Source organism: Ceratotherium simum, chromosome 16 (assembly GCF_057802395.1).
Source record: "Ceratotherium simum simum isolate JZ-2026a chromosome 16, ASM5780239v1, whole genome shotgun sequence".
Lineage (NCBI taxonomy): Eukaryota > Metazoa > Chordata > Mammalia > Perissodactyla > Rhinocerotidae > Ceratotherium > Ceratotherium simum.
In genome coordinates this window covers 50,868,983-50,889,083 of record NC_141915.1, presented here as the reverse complement: position 1 = coordinate 50,889,083, position 20,101 = coordinate 50,868,983, and the positions used below count along the sequence as shown (strand labels likewise).

Here is a 20,101-nt window from a genome sequence, read left to right as displayed (position 1 = left end):
TAGAAACCAGCCATCATGGTCAGCAATTTGCATAAAGAATACGATGACAGGAAAGATTTTCTTCTGTCAAGAAAAGTAAAGAAAGTGGCAACTAAATATGTCTCTTTCTGTGTGAAAAAAGGCTGGTATTTACTTTTTATTAAATAACTTTTCTAGAAGAGTAATTTCCATTTTTAGTTTGATTTACGTATGATGATTTTTCTTTCAATTCCTTTAGGAGAGATCTTGGGACTGTTGGGTCCAAACGGTGCAGGCAAAAGCACAATTATTAATATTCTGGTTGGTAATATTGAACCAACTTCAGGCCAGGTATGATATGTAAGGGTGTGGGGTATGTTGACTATGATTTACATTTTTAATTAAAATAAATTTATTAATGACAAATTAGGATTTTGATGCTTAAATTTTACATGTTTTTAGTATTAATTTTTTGGTATAGCTTGATCAAATTATTATCTTTTTTGGTTATCTGTGAAAATAATGTACATAGTGAAATTTTCATGTACACGTGCAGACACAAGCATATACAGTACAGTCATGTGCCGCATAATGACTTTTCGGTGAATGGTGGACCACATACACTATGGTGGTCCCATACGATTAAGACCAGGTAGCCTAGGTGTGTAGTAGGCTATACCATCTAGGTTTGTGTAAGTACACTCTATGATGTTCATAAAACAACAAAAGCGCCTAATGATGCATTTCTCAGAATGTATCCCTGTCATTAAGTGACACAAGACTGTATTTCTGCTTTTAAAATTATTACAATTACAGGTGATTTGTCCACCAACTTAATGGAAGACAGTCCTATTAACTTCAGGATATATGGGAGCTAGTCTTGACCCTGCCATCACTTGGTCTCTGATTATAAGCATATCACTCACCACTTTGTGGAAACTTTACAAAACTGCTCTGATCCTATCTCTTGCTCCTCTCCCCCTTGCTTACATCACACCAACCACACTGGCTCACTGTTCTCCTGGAAAATGCCAGGGACACTCTTTTCCTTGGGTTTTTGCCTGTTGGCTATTCCTTACCCCTTAGAAATCCAAATGACTAAATTTACTTACCTGCCTGGCTCAATACCACCTCCAGTGAGGCTGCCTGATCATCCTAGTTTAAATTGGAGCTGGGCTTCCCAGTCAACCCTGCATTCCTAATCGCCCTTTCCGGCCATGTCACTGAACTCTGATTTAGCTACTTGTGTCCTTTCTTCATCAAAAGGAGTAAAAATCTCACCTGATAGTTCTCTGGCTCAAGGAAGGAGTTTGAATTCATTCACTTGCCACTTCCTTCAGAATGTAAATTAAGCAAAAATGGCTATTTAAAATTGATTTGTATTTCTGTAGGTATTTCTAGGAGATTATTCTTCAGACCCAGCTGAAGATGATGATTCCATTAAGTGTATGGGATACTGTCCTCAGATAAACCCACTGTGGCCAGATATTACATTGCAGGAACATTTTGAAATTTATGGAGCTGTGAAAGGAATGAGTGCAGATGACATGAAAGAAGTCATATATCGGTAAAATTTAGAACCTTTTTGTTACCTGGAGAAAGGTTTACATTCCACATTTAAAAAATTTCGTAACAGGCATTTCCGTGGGTCATAATTTTCATGGAAAATGCTCATTACTTTTTCATATATTCTTTACTGAATTATGATAGCTATGAAGATAAAAAGGCAGTTTTTCTATTTCTAATTACAGAATGTATATACCAATAAGTGTCATGAAACATTTTAATTCAAAGTGAACGTTTTTTATTAATTTGTTTAAAATGATGTAAATTGGAGGTCTAATTATAGTAAGCTTCAACTGGGTGTTCTAGAAAAGAAAAATGTCAATGATCACAAACAATAAGTGATAATACATTCATTTTGTATTATCTATTTTGCAGAATAACAAATGCACTTGATTTAAAGGAACATCTTCAGAAAACTATAAAGAAACTACCTGTAGGAATTAAGCGAAAGGTACTTTTATTAAAAAACAAATATGTGTATGTTTTCTTGATAGTTTAGTGCCTGATACTAAACCATTGATAAAATTCCTTGTAGTGAAGCCTTATTAGTTCCCCCTCCTCCTGTTTTCTTTCCATCTAGTTGTGTTTTGCTCTAAGTATGCTGGGGAATCCTCAGATTACTCTGTTAGATGAACCATCTACAGGTATGGATCCTAAAGCCAAACAGCATATGTGGTGAGTATGATATTAAAGACACTTTTGAGACACATTATACTATATCACACTTCAGAATAAAAGAATATGTTGTTATAACTAATGGTTTTATAGTAGTTATATATACATACTGATTTAAAATCCTATACAAATGATTAAATAGAAATTAAAAATTAAGTATTTTGATTTCTAGAGAATCCTTTAAACTTTATATTTTTCATGAAGTAGTAATAATATTTTATATATTCCAGAACAAAAATGAGTATATAGGTAATTATTAAAATAAAGAGTACTGCTGACTGAATAGTTTTTTTTTGTGTGTGTGTGTGAGGAAGATCAGCCCTGAGCTAACATCCATGCCAATCCTCCTCTTTTTGCTGAGGAAGACTGGCCCTGAGCTCACATCCGCCCATCTTCCTCCACTTTATGTGGGACGCTGCCACAGCATGGCCTGACAAGTGGTGTGTCAGTGTGCACCCGGGATCCAAACCCGGGCCGCCAGCAGGGGAGCGCGAGCACTTAACCGCTACACCACGGGGCCGGCCCCCTGAATAGTTTTTAAAAGGTTTTTCTTAGTTATTTAACATATAATTATATGATATATGTATAATTAGATATATATTAAATATATATTATATATAATATATATAATTCTTTCTTATAATAATACTGTCTTGAATTTATGTTGGAACTCTTTCTAGGAATGCACAGTGCCAAATAGCTGACCAACTCTTTGAGTCTAGATTTCCATGTCTGTAAAATGTAAGCTTTGGTTTAGATGCATGTTAAGGTTTCTCTGTGATTCTATGGCTATTTTTATTGTAACGTGAAAAGGCATTGATTTTTATAATTCATTTTTTAATGCATAGAAACATTTGACATCACAGAATTTCTGACTATTTGACAAGCTTTCAAAAATAAAGGCAAATAAATTAGAATAGAAAAATCATAGTTGGACAGAATATAGTAACTATAGCAATTGATATTTGATAAATTATAATTAACCTAATTAACCAAATAGCTGGATTTTTAAAAGCCCAGGTATTTTTATTAGCATTCAGATGCTTTCTTCTCTTTTTATTTTATTTATGTTTTGTAGGCGAGCAATTCGAACTGCATTTAAAAACAAAAAACGAGCTGCTATTCTGACCACTCATTATATGGAGGAGGCAGAGGCTGTCTGTGACCGAGTGGCTATCATGGTGTCTGGGCAGTTAAGGTAGAAGTCTGAACAGCGTGCCGTTTGGGGATGGGTGTGGGGAGGTGGATTTTTAATGTCATCATTTCAAAAACTTATAATAATACATAATAATTTAAATGTAAAAAAATGTTTCCATGTTTGAGTTTTTGAATCAGTTAGCTTTCTACAGAATTACTTGGAAATGTGTTTATTTTTTGAAAAAATGGCTAGCTGCTTTGCATTTGGAATTGGCTTAATTATTCAACAACTTGGAATGTTATTTTCAGACATGATATTTGTTATTTTAAAAAATTGCTAGGCATTGTATTAGATTATAGCCCAAAGTATAAAATGAATATACATAAGTTCATACTTATATAAATAAATGATTGAATAAATAAATAAATGTGGGAGAAGAGGCAAATCTTCCTTGCAGAAAGATTTCAAATAATATATGTAGATACTAACCCCTCCAAGGGGGGAAGCTTAATCCCCTACCTCCCAAGTAGTCTGGACTTGGCCTGTCTCTTCTAATGCACGGAAAGGGGGAGAGAGTAGCTTTACAGTAGAGAAACCTGACAAATACTACCTTAACCAGGCAATGTCATGCGGATGTCATGTACTGCCTGATATGATGTGATAAGAAAGGTACTTTAGCTCTGTGGTCTCCAAAAACCTGTAACCCCAGTCTAATCGTGAGAAAAACGTCAGACTACTCCAAATTGAGGGACATTCTACCAAAACACTTGACCAGTTCTTCTCAAAACTGTCAAAGTCATGAAAAGAAGAAAAGAGTAAGAAACTGTCACAGACCAGTGGGGACTAAGGAGACATGACAACTAAGTGCAATGTGGTATCCTGGATAGATCCTGGGACAGGAAAAGGACGTGAGTGCAAAACTGGTGAAATCCAAATAAAGTCAAATAAAGTTAATAGTAATATACCAATATTGGTTTCTTAATTTTGACAAGCATACCATGGTAATATAAGATCATAAAATTAGAGAAACTGAAACTGCGTGAGGGGTGTATGGAGACTCTCTTATTATATTTACAACCTCTCTGTAAATTTAAAAGTATTCCACCATAAACATTTTATTTAAATCATTCTTTAAGTGAGATATCATTCTTTGAAACTGTCAAATCATTTTATACCTGAATTTTTTTTTAAAAATTAACTACAGATGTATTGGGACAGTCCAACATCTGAAGAGTAAATTTGGAAAAGGCTACTTTTTGGAAATTAAATTAAAGGACTGGATAGAAAACCTAGAAGTAGACCGCCTTCAAAGAGAAATTCAGTATATTTTCCCAAATGCAAGCCGCCAAGAAAGGTAAAGATTTTAAAAATTTAGTTATATTTCTTTGTTTAGTAATAGTCATAAAAATTGGTTATTGTATTAAGGATTAGGAAAAAAAAGTCTGTATTATCACTGATATTGGACTAATGTAGTCAGATGGCTGGAATTTTATATCTAACTTAGTGTTAGATATAATCTAGATATAATATTTCAGTGTTTGGTAGTATTTAAACTTTTTAAAGTTCTTATTTAGTAGTTATGAGAGTTATTTTATTGTACATGGAAATACTTTAAGATTTCAAACAATTTTTATCTAATTAAGTATCAAAATGAGTTATTGTAGTTTAATTCTGAACTTTAAAAATTTTGAACTTTAGCTTTAGAACATAGTAGTAGTTATCTTTTAATTTTCCTACATTTTATCTTATTTTTCTTTTCAGTTTTTCTTCTATTTTGGCTTATAAAATTCCTAAGGAAGATGTTCAGTCCCTTTCACAATCTTTTGCTAAGCTAGAAGAAGGTAAGTAATATTTGAAAAACATTGCTAGGTAGCTTTCAAATTATAAAAGAATTTTATTTAAAAAGTCTGGAAGTTGGGACTCAGCTTATTATAGAAACTATAGTAAATAAGAAGATAACCTTTCATTAGTTTAATCTAAGATGTAGGTAAATACTAATATGTAGGGGTTTGGTAGATCAACTATATTGTAGTATAAACCTTTTCCTGTCTTTAGTAGACATCACCACAGTTTTTCACATTGTGTCTGTGAGGAAGTTCAGTGTAAGTAGTCCTCACTAATTCTGTCCAGAAGTGGGAGCATTGAGTTTCTTGAATCCTTACTTCGTATTGAGGCACAGAAATAGCGCTGGTGGCAAGACTCCAGTGGCAGCAGGAGAGAGGAGAGAATTCATAGTGCGGGAGGGTGGGCATTCCTAAAAGCTTTAAAGAAGCTTATTGAGTCCTGGCATTTTTAAAGTAAATGGTAGTAGGATAAAGATATACTGGTGGCATAGAAAGAGGTAAGCTCCTGGATGGGGCAAGTATTCATATACAGGTTATTTTGTGGCATCTTTAAATGATGAAACAACCTATATTACTTGGTGATTTCTTTGTGATTCAAGAGAACACCTGAACTACTTAGGAAGAATTAAATTAAAGGAATGAATAGAAAACCAGAAAATTAGGTGTATTAGATTAGATTGCAAAAGGATCTGAAATAAATATAAAAAAGTATATAGACCTGTGAACAATATCCAGAGTCTAGTTCAAGAAGTCAAGAACAGGCTGTATTGGAATTGGGGAGTAGGAGATAGCAGGGATCGAAAGAAATCATGAAAAAAAGGAATAATGAGGAAGGAGATAGAAGAGGGTAAAGAGGAGACGCTTGGAAAAGGTGAAATAAGGCAAGTACATTAAATATATAGTGCTTAGGGCTGTAGAGGAACTGTGCGGGGTGAGGGGGAGAGAAAGGAAGCAAGGTAGAGGAAAATATGTTTCGGCAGCTTCAAATTTAAATGAGTTGATTATAGAGATTTTTTTAAAAAAAACAAGTTGTTGGCTACTTAGTTACTGCCAATTAAGTAAAATATTGTTTTCATATTTTAATAGCTAAACATACTTTCGCCATTGAAGAATATAGCTTTTCTCAAGCAACATTGGAACAGGTACTATAATGTTAAATTTTTAAAAATTCTTTTATTGAAAAAAGTGTCTAATATTTAATTGTTTAGGTTTATATTGTAGAGGGAGGGAGTTTGGGAACCAAAGACAAGGTGTTACAGGATATTCTTAAACTTTGTATAATTTTAAACAACTTTAGGTTCTTCACTTATTTTGAATAGCTGAATTTTTTTCATTTTAGTAAAGAAAACTGATCATGATGATGGTATTTCATATTAGCATATCTGAAGTTACACTGGATAAATATTTATAAATTATTTTTTTATGACGGTGCTACTTAAATATATTAATCAGAAAACAAGTAATCTATTAATCCTCTAAAATAATGTTCATCTTTGTATGTGCTTAATGGAGATTATTCTGTTTAAGTAATGTTTATAGCAATAAATCTCTTGATACTTGACTTGTCAATGTAATTAGATATAACTTTATACCATTTCTGATTTAGTTAAAAATTCTTGATACAGAATACTGTATTCATTTATTTATTTTCATTTAGGTTTTTGTAGAACTCACTAAAGAACAAGAGGAAGAAGATAATAGTTGTGGAACTTTAAACAGCACACTTTGGTGGGAAAGAACACAGGAAGACAGAGTAGTATTTTGAATTTGAATTTATATTGCTGAGTCTGCGTATTGAATTTTTTTTCACTCTATTTTCACTTTGTTTTAAGCAGTGTGTTATTTGAGTGGTAACTGAAGAACCATGAAAGCACTTGGGATTTTCCTAAGTTCCTTAACTGAATGCTGTGGTTGTGTTTTGCTTTTCTTCAAATAAAACTTATGTCTAATTAATTGAAACTGCATGTTTGTATCTGAAATATGTTGAACTATAGTCTGTATGTGAAGCTGAAAATATTTACTTTTTTACCTTTCAAAAACAGTGCTTCTAAATTTATGATTTAAAAAATAGTGATAGAATAATTTTATTTTGAACAGTTGCCTTCATTTTTAAGTTCATACCATCTTGTTATGTAAGTATATAATGTGTCAATCTAAAGATAAAACTAATAGGTAAATAGTACATAGAAAAGAGACATAAAGCGAAAGTTTCTTCTCCTTTTTAATTTCTAAAAGAAACTTTGTTTGGAAGTTGGCATCCAAAAGCTCAAGCACCAACACGAGACAATCTCAGTGCAGATAGAGGTTTGCGGGAAGTGACACTCACTAGGTGGCACTCATCAATCATAAATGAAATGAGACCTTGTTGTAGTAGGTGATTTTAGACATAGGTAACTTAGGTATTTGAAGTTACATTTCTTTTGCTTACAGTAACATTCAGAGGTGTTTTAATTATTATAATTAAGAGAAGACTGTGTCTAGGATCTTATTATGTAATAGTCTGTCTGTGGCTAGAATGACAGATGTCTATAGAGTTCGAAGAATTAGCCGTACCTTTTCCTCCACCCCTCCATGGAAGACAGAAATTTTTTTTGTCATTTTTCTTCCAAAAACACATTTTATTTTATTCTAGAATAAAATAATTTGTTGGGTAATCATTTTTATCGGTAAACTTTGTTATTTGAATCTCTCTCTCCTGTATAGAGTTTTAAGTATATCAGTGTGTAGATTCATTTAGTAACTCACCTCAGATTCACTTTGGAACATGGTGGGATGTAAATGAACTTTTGGGGTTTAAATTAAGGATTAGAAGCAAACTATACATAATTCTCTTTAATAAGAAACCAGAATTTCACTCTGTGAAATCCAGAGTTGAAGTGAGGTTATGGTTCATGCAATCTTAGAAATACTTCCTTGTAGAACCCATATATGGACTATAGGTATAATATAGTATAAATAATACTAGTTGACATTATATTTCAACCAGATGAATGAAAGTTTTAACTTTGCAAAAACAAATATATTGGGAGTGTGATTATTGCATTACAAGGAGTCTTAAAAAACAACAGCAACAACAGAAGAATTTGGTACTGAGTTACTTTAAATAGCCAAACCCTTTAAGGAAGTTATTAGCTATTTACCTAGGTAAACCTTAATAAAGTTTTAGCTCTACTGTGTAATAGGACATCTGTGATTTTAGGCTCTAGCAGCTGATTTAAATAGTATTCCCTTTTCAGTCTTGGTACAGGATAGGTGACTGATATTTTCCCCATTGCTTTGGCAACTGCTGTACACCTTCCTAAAGAACCTACCTTACCAGCTGTCTCAGAGGTTTTCTAACTAATCTAAATGAGCTGCCTTACAGTCTCTGCTTGGATTTTACAACCTACAGCTAGGTTATTTCTCCTTGTAAGATTTAGTTGGCACTAGTTTTTAGTCTTTTATTATCAAGTGACAGTCCCTGGCCTCATAATACCAAGCTTTTGGATTCTTCACTTGGAATCTCACTTTTACATCTTTAGTAAAAGTTGTAACTTTACTCAGCTTCAGTACTGCATGATGAATCCAATTCAAGACACATTTGAAAGAAAATCTTTACCTTTGTAGATAAATTAATAAATAGCACATTGCATTTTCTAAGCAAGTCAATGCTAAATGGTGCCATAAATTTAAAGAGAGATCTTTTAGTATCTATTGTTCATTTAATTCCCAGGGGCTTCTCTTTTGAGATGTGTTTTTGTAGCTATAGATTACCTTGAACACTTAAGCTCAGCGTAAGAAACAAAACTATAGTTTACTAGGGCAGTCACTGAAAAGGTAGCTTTTTAGAACCTGACCATACTGAGAAAGATGTTATTTTATTTTATTTATTATTATTATTTTTTTGTGAGGAAGGTCAGTCCTGAGCTAACATCCAAGCCAATCCTCCTCTTTTTGCTGAGGAAGACCGGCCCTGCACTAACATCCAGGCCGATCTTCCTCCATTTTATGTGGGACACCACCACAGCATGGCCTGACAAGCAGTGAGTCCGTGCGCACCCGGGATACAAACCCCTGGCCGCCAACAGCGGAGCGCACGCGCTTAACGGCTACACCAGGGGGTGGCCCCCAGATGTGTTATTTTAAAATACAGCATGACTAACGTAGAATGTTACCTGCTTTTGCACGTTGATTTGGTCACCTTCACTTTACATCTGTGTGTGATCAATGTAAAGTAAAATTTTTTTCTTGCAGAGTGAAAGTTGAGATTATGCTGATTAGTCATAATCACGTTCCTATCTATTATGTCCATTCAGTTACTTTACTATTATTGTACTCTTGTAAGCATTTTTTAAAAAAGACATTTGATTTAATTTTCAAAAATTTTTACATACTTAGAGTGAATCTATTTTGCTCATGAATTAAATTATTTGTAGGAATGTTCTGTTGCCTTTTTCACAGTAATAAAACCTTTCCTATTCAGAAGCTTCAGAAGCATAATTTAACTAATAGGAAAGCAAGGGTAAGTGGGGTGGGAAGAAAAGGAGACAGAAAGTCAAATGTGAAGTTTATCTTTATTTACAGTTATTGAACATATATATTACTTTATTTCAAAATGTCTTAAATTTTTGGTCTCAAAACTTTTTATATACCAATACAAATAAATATAAATACATATATTAGGCAAAAGTTGGAAAAAACAGCATCACCTAGCTTATATTTTCCATTCACAATCAAATTTTAAAAGTAAAGTCCGGACTTCACCGAGTGATGTGGTTACTGACTAATAAGGCAAACCTCTGTCTGCAGCAGTTAAGACCCAAGTAGTTGGTAACAGTGAAAAACAGGATGAGTGTACTTTACATTTCACTTTGTGGGCTCTTAATTTTTTTCCGGTTTGTTCTCAGTATAAGGCTGTAGGTTTTCTTTAAAAGCATTTTTTCCTTTAAACTGGCACAAACTACCTTAAGTCAATATTTTTATTTTAATTGTTAAAATATCATTAGGGTAATTTAATTCAGTAGACATTTTAGTGACTATGTTTCAAGCAGTGGGTTCTTTGGGTAGAAAGATGACTATCACTTTTGGCCCTGTAAGATCTTACAGTCTAGTAGAAGGAAGATAGATACTTACATAACTAACTATAATATAATATGACAGATGCTTTGTTAGTGCTACTAACACTGTTTCATTGGAGCATAATTAATTCTGTTTAGGGTAAGTGTTGTCATTGTTTTTATTGTTCTCTTGGTCACACAGCATTTCATTCTGATTGTCCTCTGAGTTTGATGAAATACCATACTGTATTTTCATGTAACACATAAATAGGCATTAATTTTTGAAAAATAGAAATGCTTATCCTTAATGTATTTTTAATATTGCTGACATTGATTTTTCATTTTCTTTTTTGAAAGAACATTTATATATAATGAAAGAATTTATTCTCAGGTGAATAATTTTATATCAGCTATTCTTATAAGGTAAAAGTTTACTTTTTTTTATTCATAATGTGTTATATGTAATTAATTCTCAATGCTGCCCTTTAAGAAAAATAAATATTATTATATTATTAGTAATAAGCTTTAAGAACTGAAAATGTAGGACAACTCTTCATTTTGTATACTGAAATTGATTCTTTGTTATTTAGTATTGATAAATGAATAATGAGTGGCTCATATTAAAAATGAAGGAAAAACCTGGCACTATAATTGTTAGTAATTTTTTAAGTATCTGAGGGACGTTTTCAAGTACAGAAAGTACATTGACAGTTACTGTGTTTTAATTCACATTCATATTTTAAATTTAAATTAGATACGCTTGTAGAGCTTTTTATCTCAAGTCTGCTGAAAATATAAAGCAATCATTTTCACTTACATTTTATTACATTTAGCAGATTAAACTATTCCCAAGTATTTAACACTGCTTACATATTTATCAGTTTCCCTTTGAATTTTTGAATAAATTTAATTCTCTCAAATACTTGGGCAAGATTTTAAATTTAAGGAACAAATTCTTCCCAAGCACCTATGCAACTCTTGCAAATCTAATTAATCTACTTTTAAAATTAAGCACATCAACTTCTTAGTAATTTCAAGCATCTTAAAAATAGACAACATACACAAAACTGCATGATTGGAATGCTTCCTCTCACACTTCCGTGAATACAGGATTCCAGAAAAAGCACACAGAAATTTGAAGTAATTTTCTTTTCACTATGCTACACATAAACTTTCCCAGGGTTACACATTTACCAGTGAGAGGGCCATCTCAGGTCACGAAAGTTTATACCTTGATTACTTGAGACTAGGAGATGGGTACTGGTTAGGTTGCTCAGTTAATGTTTGGAACTGATCAAGGGCTATCTGTAAAGTAAACTAAATGCTAATAAAAGCGTAAAACGTGGATCTACCTTCAAAGAGTAAGCTGGCAACTGTTAGGTGGCCCTTCTTTTAGGTTTAAGCTTTGACCTTTTGAACTTTCAGCTGTGGCTTAAAGTAAGTTTCAGGTTTTTGCAACCTAGTATTTTTCCTTAAGATATCAGTTAAGTTTTATTGTTAGGTGTTATCTAAATTCTTGATAATAGAATTTTCCAAGGTTCTATGTTGTGACTGTAGCCTAACCTTCTTAATTCAAGACTAGCTAAATGAATCCCTCACTTGGGTTGCAATTTTATTTCCCTTTGTGTTTTGTAATTCTTATATGTATCATTAAATGCAATATTATGGTCATTTAACTAACAGAATGAGAGCATTATTGTTTTGGCTCACCTTATCTAATTTTTATTTATTAATGTCTTTGTCACAGTTGTAGGAAAAAGTACTGAATGCTGATTATGTTGTTTACATATTGGCTAGTAATTTCTTTGGCCAAGTTATACTATTGATATTATTATGTAATTATTATGTAGTTGTATTTGTTTTCTTTTGACTACTTTCAAACAGTATGTGAAATCAAGTTTGTGATTGAATGAGATCAAAATTATTCTTGGTCAAGCTTTACAAATTGATAAACCCTGAATTCTAATGTCATGTTTCTTAATTTTTCAAGATATTTTTGCTTTAATTTTTAAATGAATAGGTGATACATGTAACACCTTCAAAATTTAGAAGTAAAGAGTGAAAAGTAAGTCATCCTGCTCTCTGGCTCTCCAAGAAAAGAGTAAATATTCCTATAGAGTAAAAAATGGAAGTTCTGGTCTTCAGATACATGCAGATACAGTTTTTATTTGGCTGGTTAAAGAAATACAACTTAAAAAGGGTGACTGTAACCACTCAGTATGCATATCCATGGTAGTGTCCACAATCTTAAAGGTTTAATCAAAGATTGTGTTTCCATATCTTGTGTATTCACAAGTATTTTATTGCATGCCTATTATGAATCAAGCACCGTTATAAACACTGAGGATACATTATTGAAGCAATAAACAAAAATCTTTGCCCTCACTGAACTTTTGTTATAGTAGAGTGAGACAAACTACTAAGAAATGCATAATGTGTGGGTGAAAAAGGGAGATAAGGAGTGTTGGAGCCAGAGTGGGTGTTGCAGGTGAGACCACTCTGAGATGGTGACAACACACTGAGAAGGTGAGCTGGTGAAAAAGCATTATAGACGGAAGGAACAGCAAGTACAAAGGCCCTGAGGCAGTGTGTGTAGCATGTTTGAGAGAGAGAGAAACAGGACCAGTGAGGCATGAGTGGACTGATCAAGGGAACAGGAGTGGAAGATGGGATCAGAGAGAGATCAGAGGGCCCTTATGGACATTGTATGGACTTGAGTTAGATCACAAGTCATTGGAGGATTTTGAATAGAGGATTCACATCATCTGACATAATTGAATAGGAACAATTTAGCTGCTGTGTTGAATATAAATGGATGTGGGGTGTGGGAGGGGGTAGGAAGTACGGGAGACCTCTTAGGAGGCTACTGCATTTGATTAGGCGAGAGGTTAAGATGAGTTGAATCAGAAGTGGTAAGAAGTGCATGTGGTAAGAAGTGGATTGTCAGTGTTTTGAAGGTGGAGATAGGATGTGGGGTGTGGGAGAGTCACTCCAAGTTTTTTTGTCTGAGTACTGGAAGAGTGGAACTGTCATCAGTTATCTCTCTGACCCCATCTTCTACTGGTATCATCAGATGGGATGAAGACCATAGACGTTCAGGATTAAGGATGTGGAGGAAAGATCAGGAGCCAGTTTCGGACCTGAGTTTCAGATGCTCCTTAGACATTCAAGTGGACATGTCCGGTAGGCAAAGGAAGGAAACTTCTGTGGCAGTGTTAGGTTTGGAGCACATCCTTAAGCTGCGAGTCAGGTGGGTATTGAGCAGTAGAGTAAGAAGTGCAGAAGGTCCTGGCCGTAGTGAAATAACTAAGGTACACTGCCAAAAGGCAAGAATCCCACCCAGAGTAAGGAAATTCTAAGAACAGATTTGAGACCCAATGGACTCAAGTATTGGCTACAGAGGAATTGAAAAGAAGAAAGTTGTGAAGTGCACAGGACCAGACTGCTGGGAAGGAGGGAGACAATTTTGACAGGGGAGCCGTCCACTGGAGACTTGCTAATATAAAGCAGGCAACTGAAGTGTTCTACAGAAAAGTTAGTATCCGAGTCAGAAGACCACCAAAATCTCCTCATGGTACTATTTGCTAAAGGAACTGTTTAATTTTACCAACAGAAGAGTGCTCTTGGGCCGGCCGTGTGGCTTAGTGGTTAAGTGCACGCGCTCCGCTCCTGGTGGCCCAGGTTCGGATCCCGGGCACGCACCAACGCACCGCTTCTCCGGCCATGCTGAGGCCGCGTCCCACATACAGCAACTAGAAGGATGTGCAGCTATGACATACAACTATCTACTGGGGCTTTGGGGGGAAAAAAAGGAGGAGGATTGGCAGTAGATGTTAGCTCAGAGCCGGTCTTCCTCAGCAAAAAGAGGAGGATTAGCACGGATGTTAGCTCACATCCATGAGGGCTGATCTTCCTCACAAAAAAAAATAAAAATAAAAAAGAAGAGTGCTCCAGTCTAGAAACTGAGTTAGCTGCTCCAAATCCTCCACTTCCTCCACCCCCCAGCCCCTGGTCCATAGAATGGCCCTCTGTTGCTGGCTGTAGTGGATGCTGTGATAAACCATCTATATTTCCTTTAGAGAATGAAAAACCTACTTCTCCAACTCCTGAGAGTGCCACCAGAAAACAGGCCTTAGCTTTCAACCTCCTAGGGCAGCCCTAGGAAACTAATGCAAGCTGCATTCCAGGATCTGCCTTTCCCTCTCTTCCTGGTCATTAAGCCAACAAAAGGGTTAAGTCATAAAATAACTTGGCCATAATTGTGCTGGGCTTGCTGAGGGAAGAAAGGGATTCTAGGAGCTAGCCACATTTACCCACAGGAGCTAGGAGAGTATGCATAGGACTGAATTCTGAGGGTACTTGATTAAGTGATGCTGAACATAAGGTTGGATAAGAAAGAGTTCGTTTATTTGGGAGCACTCTTTGGGCAGGGATTTTTAACACCCTGGCAAGAACCCCAGGAGATGGTGGGAACACACTGCTGAGTACCTCCTAGAAGCATAGAAAAAGCAATGGCCCGTATGATGTTATGTATAAAGGCTAAAAAGCTGTGGTACTTGATGGAAGAAGGGATGAAAAGACTCAGAAAATTGGGCATACTTGAGTAGGTGTACTATATGAGACTGAAAAACACAGTAGAGGGTTAAGGTCAAAGCATGAGGCCCAGACCTCCTCCAAAGAGATCTGTAGCCATTAACTCAGGTAACTATACACTGGAAAAGGAGGAGTGCCAAACATTTCAAGGTCAATTGGACACAGGGTAAAGGTTGATACTGAGACCCAGAGACCCAAAGCATCATGATGGCCCCTCTGTCAGAGTGGGGGCATTTGAGGGTCAGGTAATAAATAAAATCCTGGCCTAGATCCAGTTCAGAGTGAGTCTACTTGTCTGTAGACCTATCTGGTGTTCATGTCTTCAGTCCCTGAATTTATAATTGGAATAGACATACTTGGGAGTTGGCATAACCCCACATTGTTTCCTTGGCTTGTGGGATAAGAACTATTCTAGTGGGTGTATTAGTTTCCCAGGGCTGCTGTAAAAGAGTTCCGCAAATTGAATGGCTTCAAACAACAGAAATATATTCTCTCATAGTTCTGGAGGCCAGGAGTCCAAAATCGAGGTGTTGGCAGGGTTGATTCCTTTTTGGGGGCTCAGAGGGAGAATCAGTTCCATGCCTCTTTCCCAGCTTCTGGTAGTTGCTGGGAATCGTTGGAGTTCCTTAGCTGGCAGCTGCCAAACTCCAATCTTGTCATATGGCCACCTTCCTTGTAAATCTGTCTTGGTGTCTCTTCTCTTCTTCTAAGGACACCAGTCATTTCAGATTTAGGGCCCAACCTACTCCAATATGACCTCATCTTAACTAGTTACACCTGCAATGACCCTACTTCCAAATAAAGTCACACTCTGAGGTTTCAGAAAGGATAAGAATTTTGATGGGGGCGGGGTGACACTATTCAACCTAGTAGAGTAGGGGAAGGCCAAATGGAAGCCTCTAAAACTGCCCTCCCCTTAGCCAAGATAGGAAATAAAAACAATATTTCATTTTGGGAGGGAGGATGGAGAGAGAATGGGAGAAGTTAAAGATGCCAGTGGGAGTGGTCTTTATCTCCATTTTAATCTACTAATCTTGCCCCTGCAAAAATCAGACAGATTCTGGAGGATGACATTAATCTACTGCAAATGCAACCAACTAGTAGCTCTTATTTAGCAGCTTAGCCAGATATACTGTTTTTGCAAGAGCAGATTAAGAAGAGCTTCTGTCACATGGTATTCAACCACTGATTAGGAAAATCCCTTCTTTTCCATTCCAATCAGAAAGAGAATCAGAAACATTCTGCATTAATCTGGAATGGACAAAAGTGTACATTTCAACCTTGCCCTAAGGTTAGACTTGGGGTTCTCCACCCTCAGTATAGTTCCAAGACTTGGGTCAGCTGGACATCCCACAGAACGTGACTCTGGTCCACTCTTGACATCACGGATTAGATGAGCGAGAAGTGGCTAGGATGTTGGAGGCCTTCGTAAGACATTGTGCTGCAGAGGGGATATATCAAAATGCAGCACAAATAATCTCCTGGAGAATAATAACCTTTCTCATCTTCCCTTTACTGTCTAAAGTATACTGAATCTCTCCTTAAAAAACTGATTTTGCACAAAGATGATTTATGATTGTTTTTTATGATTGATTTTATGATTGTTCAGAATAGCTTAACCTCGGTACTATTGACATTTTGGGCTGGATCCTTCTTTGTTGTGTGGGCTGTCCTGTGCATTATAGGATATTTAGCAGCATCCCTGCCCTCTTCCCATTAGATGCCAGTAGCATGATTAAAAATGTCTCAACTTTGTCAGATGTTCTCTTGGGGCCAAAATCTCCCTTTTTGAGAAAACTGATTTAATGCATAGTTCTGGATTGAAAATAGATCCAATTCATTTCCGTGAAGGTTTTAGTGGAAAAGTTGTCTTTAACACCTTTCTGTGCTTTTTCCATATACAGGTCATGCTTCATACTCTGTGCTCAAGGGAGGTGGGTTCCTGGTTCTGGTTCATTCAGATTGAGGTAATAGAGACATCTTTTAAATTCTAACTTTTTAAATGAACTTTCATTATTAGAGTTTAACAGACTATGTGCACTTATTCTGAAGGTTTTTGTGTGTGTGTGTATGTGAGGAAGATTAGCCCTGAGCTGACATCCATTGCCAATCCTCCTCTTTTTGCTGAGGAAGATTGGCCCTGGGCTAACCTCCATGCCCATCTTCCTCTACTTTATATGTGGGACGCCTGCCACAGCATGGCTTGACAAGCAGTGCACAGGTCTGCGACCAGGATCCGAAGCTGTGAACCACCGAAGTGGAGCACGTGAACTTAACCACCATGCCACCAGGCCACCCCGCTATTCTGAAGGTCGTTGTGTGCATATTTGAGGGTTTCTCTTTTTTCAGTGCTGTTTAGAGTTAATCTTGGATTATCTTTTCATTATTTTGTGACCTATCTCCTTCTTACGTGTCAAGTTACTTATCTGCTATTCTTAAGCCATTTGTTAATGAAGTTCCCAATTTGGGACTGTTCATTTTGGGGGGGGGCATCACTATTTACAAGCCTACATTTTGAATATTAGAAATGGTTGCCTCAGATGAATGTTAACTGTCTATAAAGACAGTATGGCAGATCCACACGTTTGTATAACTTTCTTACATTTTGAAGTTAAAGATAAGAACCTTTAAAAAAAGTCCTACTGGCACTATTTGACTTATGGCCATTAAAATCATCATATAAATTGTTATTGTAAGATGCAAACCCAGGATCTTGCTTGGCCCTCGTGGATGTTCCCATGCAGTTGAAGGTACAAAGCCTTTCAGCAGACCACTGAGAAAAAAACTGAGAACTGAATTGTATAGGAAGCCACCGGATATTTCTTGATCATTTGTCTAATTGAAGGTCAAAATAACTTAGAATAACAATTTACAGTTTTTTTTAATTAAAAAGTTTTTTTATTTGTTTCTAAACAAATATACAACCTATTTACAGAGAGATGTAGTTTCGAAGAAATACAGTCAAAGAATTTGACCGTTAAAATAAAAACAATAACAAAAAACACTCAGAGATTCCCATTTTTATAAATTATCCATATCTTACAGGTTTCAGGTGACAGAGTCTGGTCTGTGGCTGGGCTTTCTGATGCCAATTCCAATCTTATTTCCACTCACAATATTTCATACCTTCTAATAAAAGTTAAGACAACATTCATTTTATGAAAATATAGAATTGTTTTCAATTTTTTAATTGAGGTATAATTGACATATATTAGTTTCATATGTACAACATAATGATTTGATATTTGTATATATTGCGAAGTGATCACCACAATAAGTTTAGTTAACATTTGTCACCATATATAGTTACAAACATAATTTACAATTTAAAGTCAGAGCTCTGAGCTGGAGCAGAATGAATCTCATATTGGAAATGTGGCAATGCCAGGGTTTTTTATTCAGAAACATTTTATTTCAAATTTTACAATTAAGGTCCAGTGTCCTCCTCCTTTTTTTTTTTCACCTCAGTGACCATGAGACACAGTTTCTAATCCTGCCAAGTGAGAGCAACACAGTACACGCTGCTTGTGGCTAGCAGAGACGGGGCAAAGTGTGAAACCCTTTGACCACCAGATGGCAGCAGAGGGCTGTGCTGAAGGGGCGCCTTCCCGGTCCCAGACAGGGGTGGGGTAAGGCTGCCTGAGCAGTGACGGAAGGACAGCCAAGTTGGAGCCAGCCAGCCAGTCTGGGAAGCCCGAGGCTGAACTCCACTGAGCCAAAGGGTCGTCCTTGTTCTAGTTCATGCGGGAAATAGTGAGGAGGCAACAGGATTCAGGAGGTCAGAACAAAGAACAAGAAATAGGTGAGCCAGAAGACAGTCCCAGCCATTCATCAAATGGAAGAAGGCAGAACAGCCAGAGATTAGAAAGGACAGGAATTGTGTGGTAGACAAGCGCTTGAGTCTGGATTTTAACAAAACAGTATAAGTCCTTCCTTGGTCCTTTTAAGGAGCCACAAAATCTGAAACTTCTAAAGTACTCTCCAGAAGGCAGGCAGGGAACCCTCTGTTATCATGTCTTATCCTAAAAGTAAATTTTATTGATAACTGGAATAATTAGGAGGGAGATGGGCAGAGATGGTAAAATGAAACCTCCAGGAAAGGTGTTATTGGGGTATCATTGTTAATAAAGATATAACCACGGTCTCTAATCTGATTTTCACTTCTCCCTCTTATTTTGCTTCAAATAATAAAACTAGTGATACTCACATACTTGGGAAAATTCAGTTAATTTTTTTCTCATATAAACAATTACTTAAGAATTTCAATGATAATTCTCAGATGGGAGAGAGCATTAAGACGAGTCAAAACAAAAGTCATTTTATTGGATTATTTTAAAAGTAAAATAATTCCCAGCGTTAGAAGAGACTTGATATCTAAGAGCTGAGCTTTAGAAATAGTAATTGCTGGCATTTATTGAGGGCTTACTCTGTACAGGGCGTTCTTCCATTGTTCTACGCACTTTTTGCAGGTTAGTGGTTCCCTGACCAGCCATGTCAGAATCAGCTGGGGATTCATTAGAAGTGTAAATTCTCAGGTGGCCCCAGATTTATCAAATCAGAGACTCCAGGAGGAGTCAGCCATCTGTTTTAAACCCTCCAGGTGATTCTGATGCTTGCTAAAGTTTGAGAACCACGGGTGTTGAATATTACATTTAATCCTCACAACAACTCTAAGAAATAAGGATTATTTATTTCCACCCTCCCCTTTATAGCTGGAGAATCTGGGGCCAGAGAAGTTAAGTGATTTACCCAATGACACTGAGTTCCTAAGTGGCAGAGCTGGGATTTGAACTCAGGCAGTGTGACTTCAGAGCTTATGTTCTTGGTCTCTTCCTCTCATAGAGAGTGCCACTTAGCCTTTTTGTGGTATCTGGCTTCTGTCCTATGGCCCTTCTAAAATATTGAATTCCCTAGGTAAGCACAATATATATAATAGATAGACATCTCTCTGGTATGCATGCACCTCCATACACATGTGAGGGTGGTGTTGCCAAAGGTGGCTGGTGGTGGCTAGTGGAAGGTGGCTGAAGTTCCACTATTTGTCTGGTCTTCCTGCTGAGTCAACTGAAGATAATCGGTCAAAAGTGATCCGTTGCAAAATGTGTGGAAAAATGAGAATTAGCGTTAGCTAAAGCAATGATTTTCAAACTTAAATGACTACCTGAATTGTCTGCTTTGAGAAGATCCTGATTAGAGTGAAACCTGAGGGATCTGGACAAAAGCTGTGAAAGGCCTAAGGAAGGAAACAGTTCTTCAGGCACAGCCTTTGGTGTATTGAACACCTTTTCCCG

At 36.2% G+C, this 20,101-nt stretch overlaps 1 protein-coding gene across 3 annotated transcripts in view; it reads left to right on the top strand.

Annotated features, from left to right (window-relative positions):
- ABCA5 (ATP binding cassette subfamily A member 5) overlaps nucleotides 1-7,145 on the top strand; it is a 65,927-nt gene extending 58,782 nt beyond the window's left edge. For all 3 annotated transcript variants that reach the window (XM_087441488.1, XM_087441487.1, XM_087441486.1), the window contains 10 exons: nucleotides 4-121; nucleotides 218-309; nucleotides 1,350-1,525; nucleotides 1,900-1,975; nucleotides 2,105-2,199; nucleotides 3,278-3,397; nucleotides 4,542-4,691; nucleotides 5,099-5,178; nucleotides 6,268-6,323; nucleotides 6,839-7,145. In XM_087441488.1, coding sequence (XP_087297614.1) covers nucleotides 4-121; nucleotides 218-309; nucleotides 1,350-1,525; nucleotides 1,900-1,975; nucleotides 2,105-2,199; nucleotides 3,278-3,397; nucleotides 4,542-4,691; nucleotides 5,099-5,178; nucleotides 6,268-6,323; nucleotides 6,839-6,946 — 1,071 coding nt within the window. In that variant the 3' untranslated portion in view covers nucleotides 6,947-7,145. The remainder of the gene's footprint in view (nucleotides 1-3; nucleotides 122-217; nucleotides 310-1,349; nucleotides 1,526-1,899; nucleotides 1,976-2,104; nucleotides 2,200-3,277; nucleotides 3,398-4,541; nucleotides 4,692-5,098; nucleotides 5,179-6,267; nucleotides 6,324-6,838) is intronic.
- Nucleotides 7,146-20,101: the final 12,956 nt, after the last annotated feature.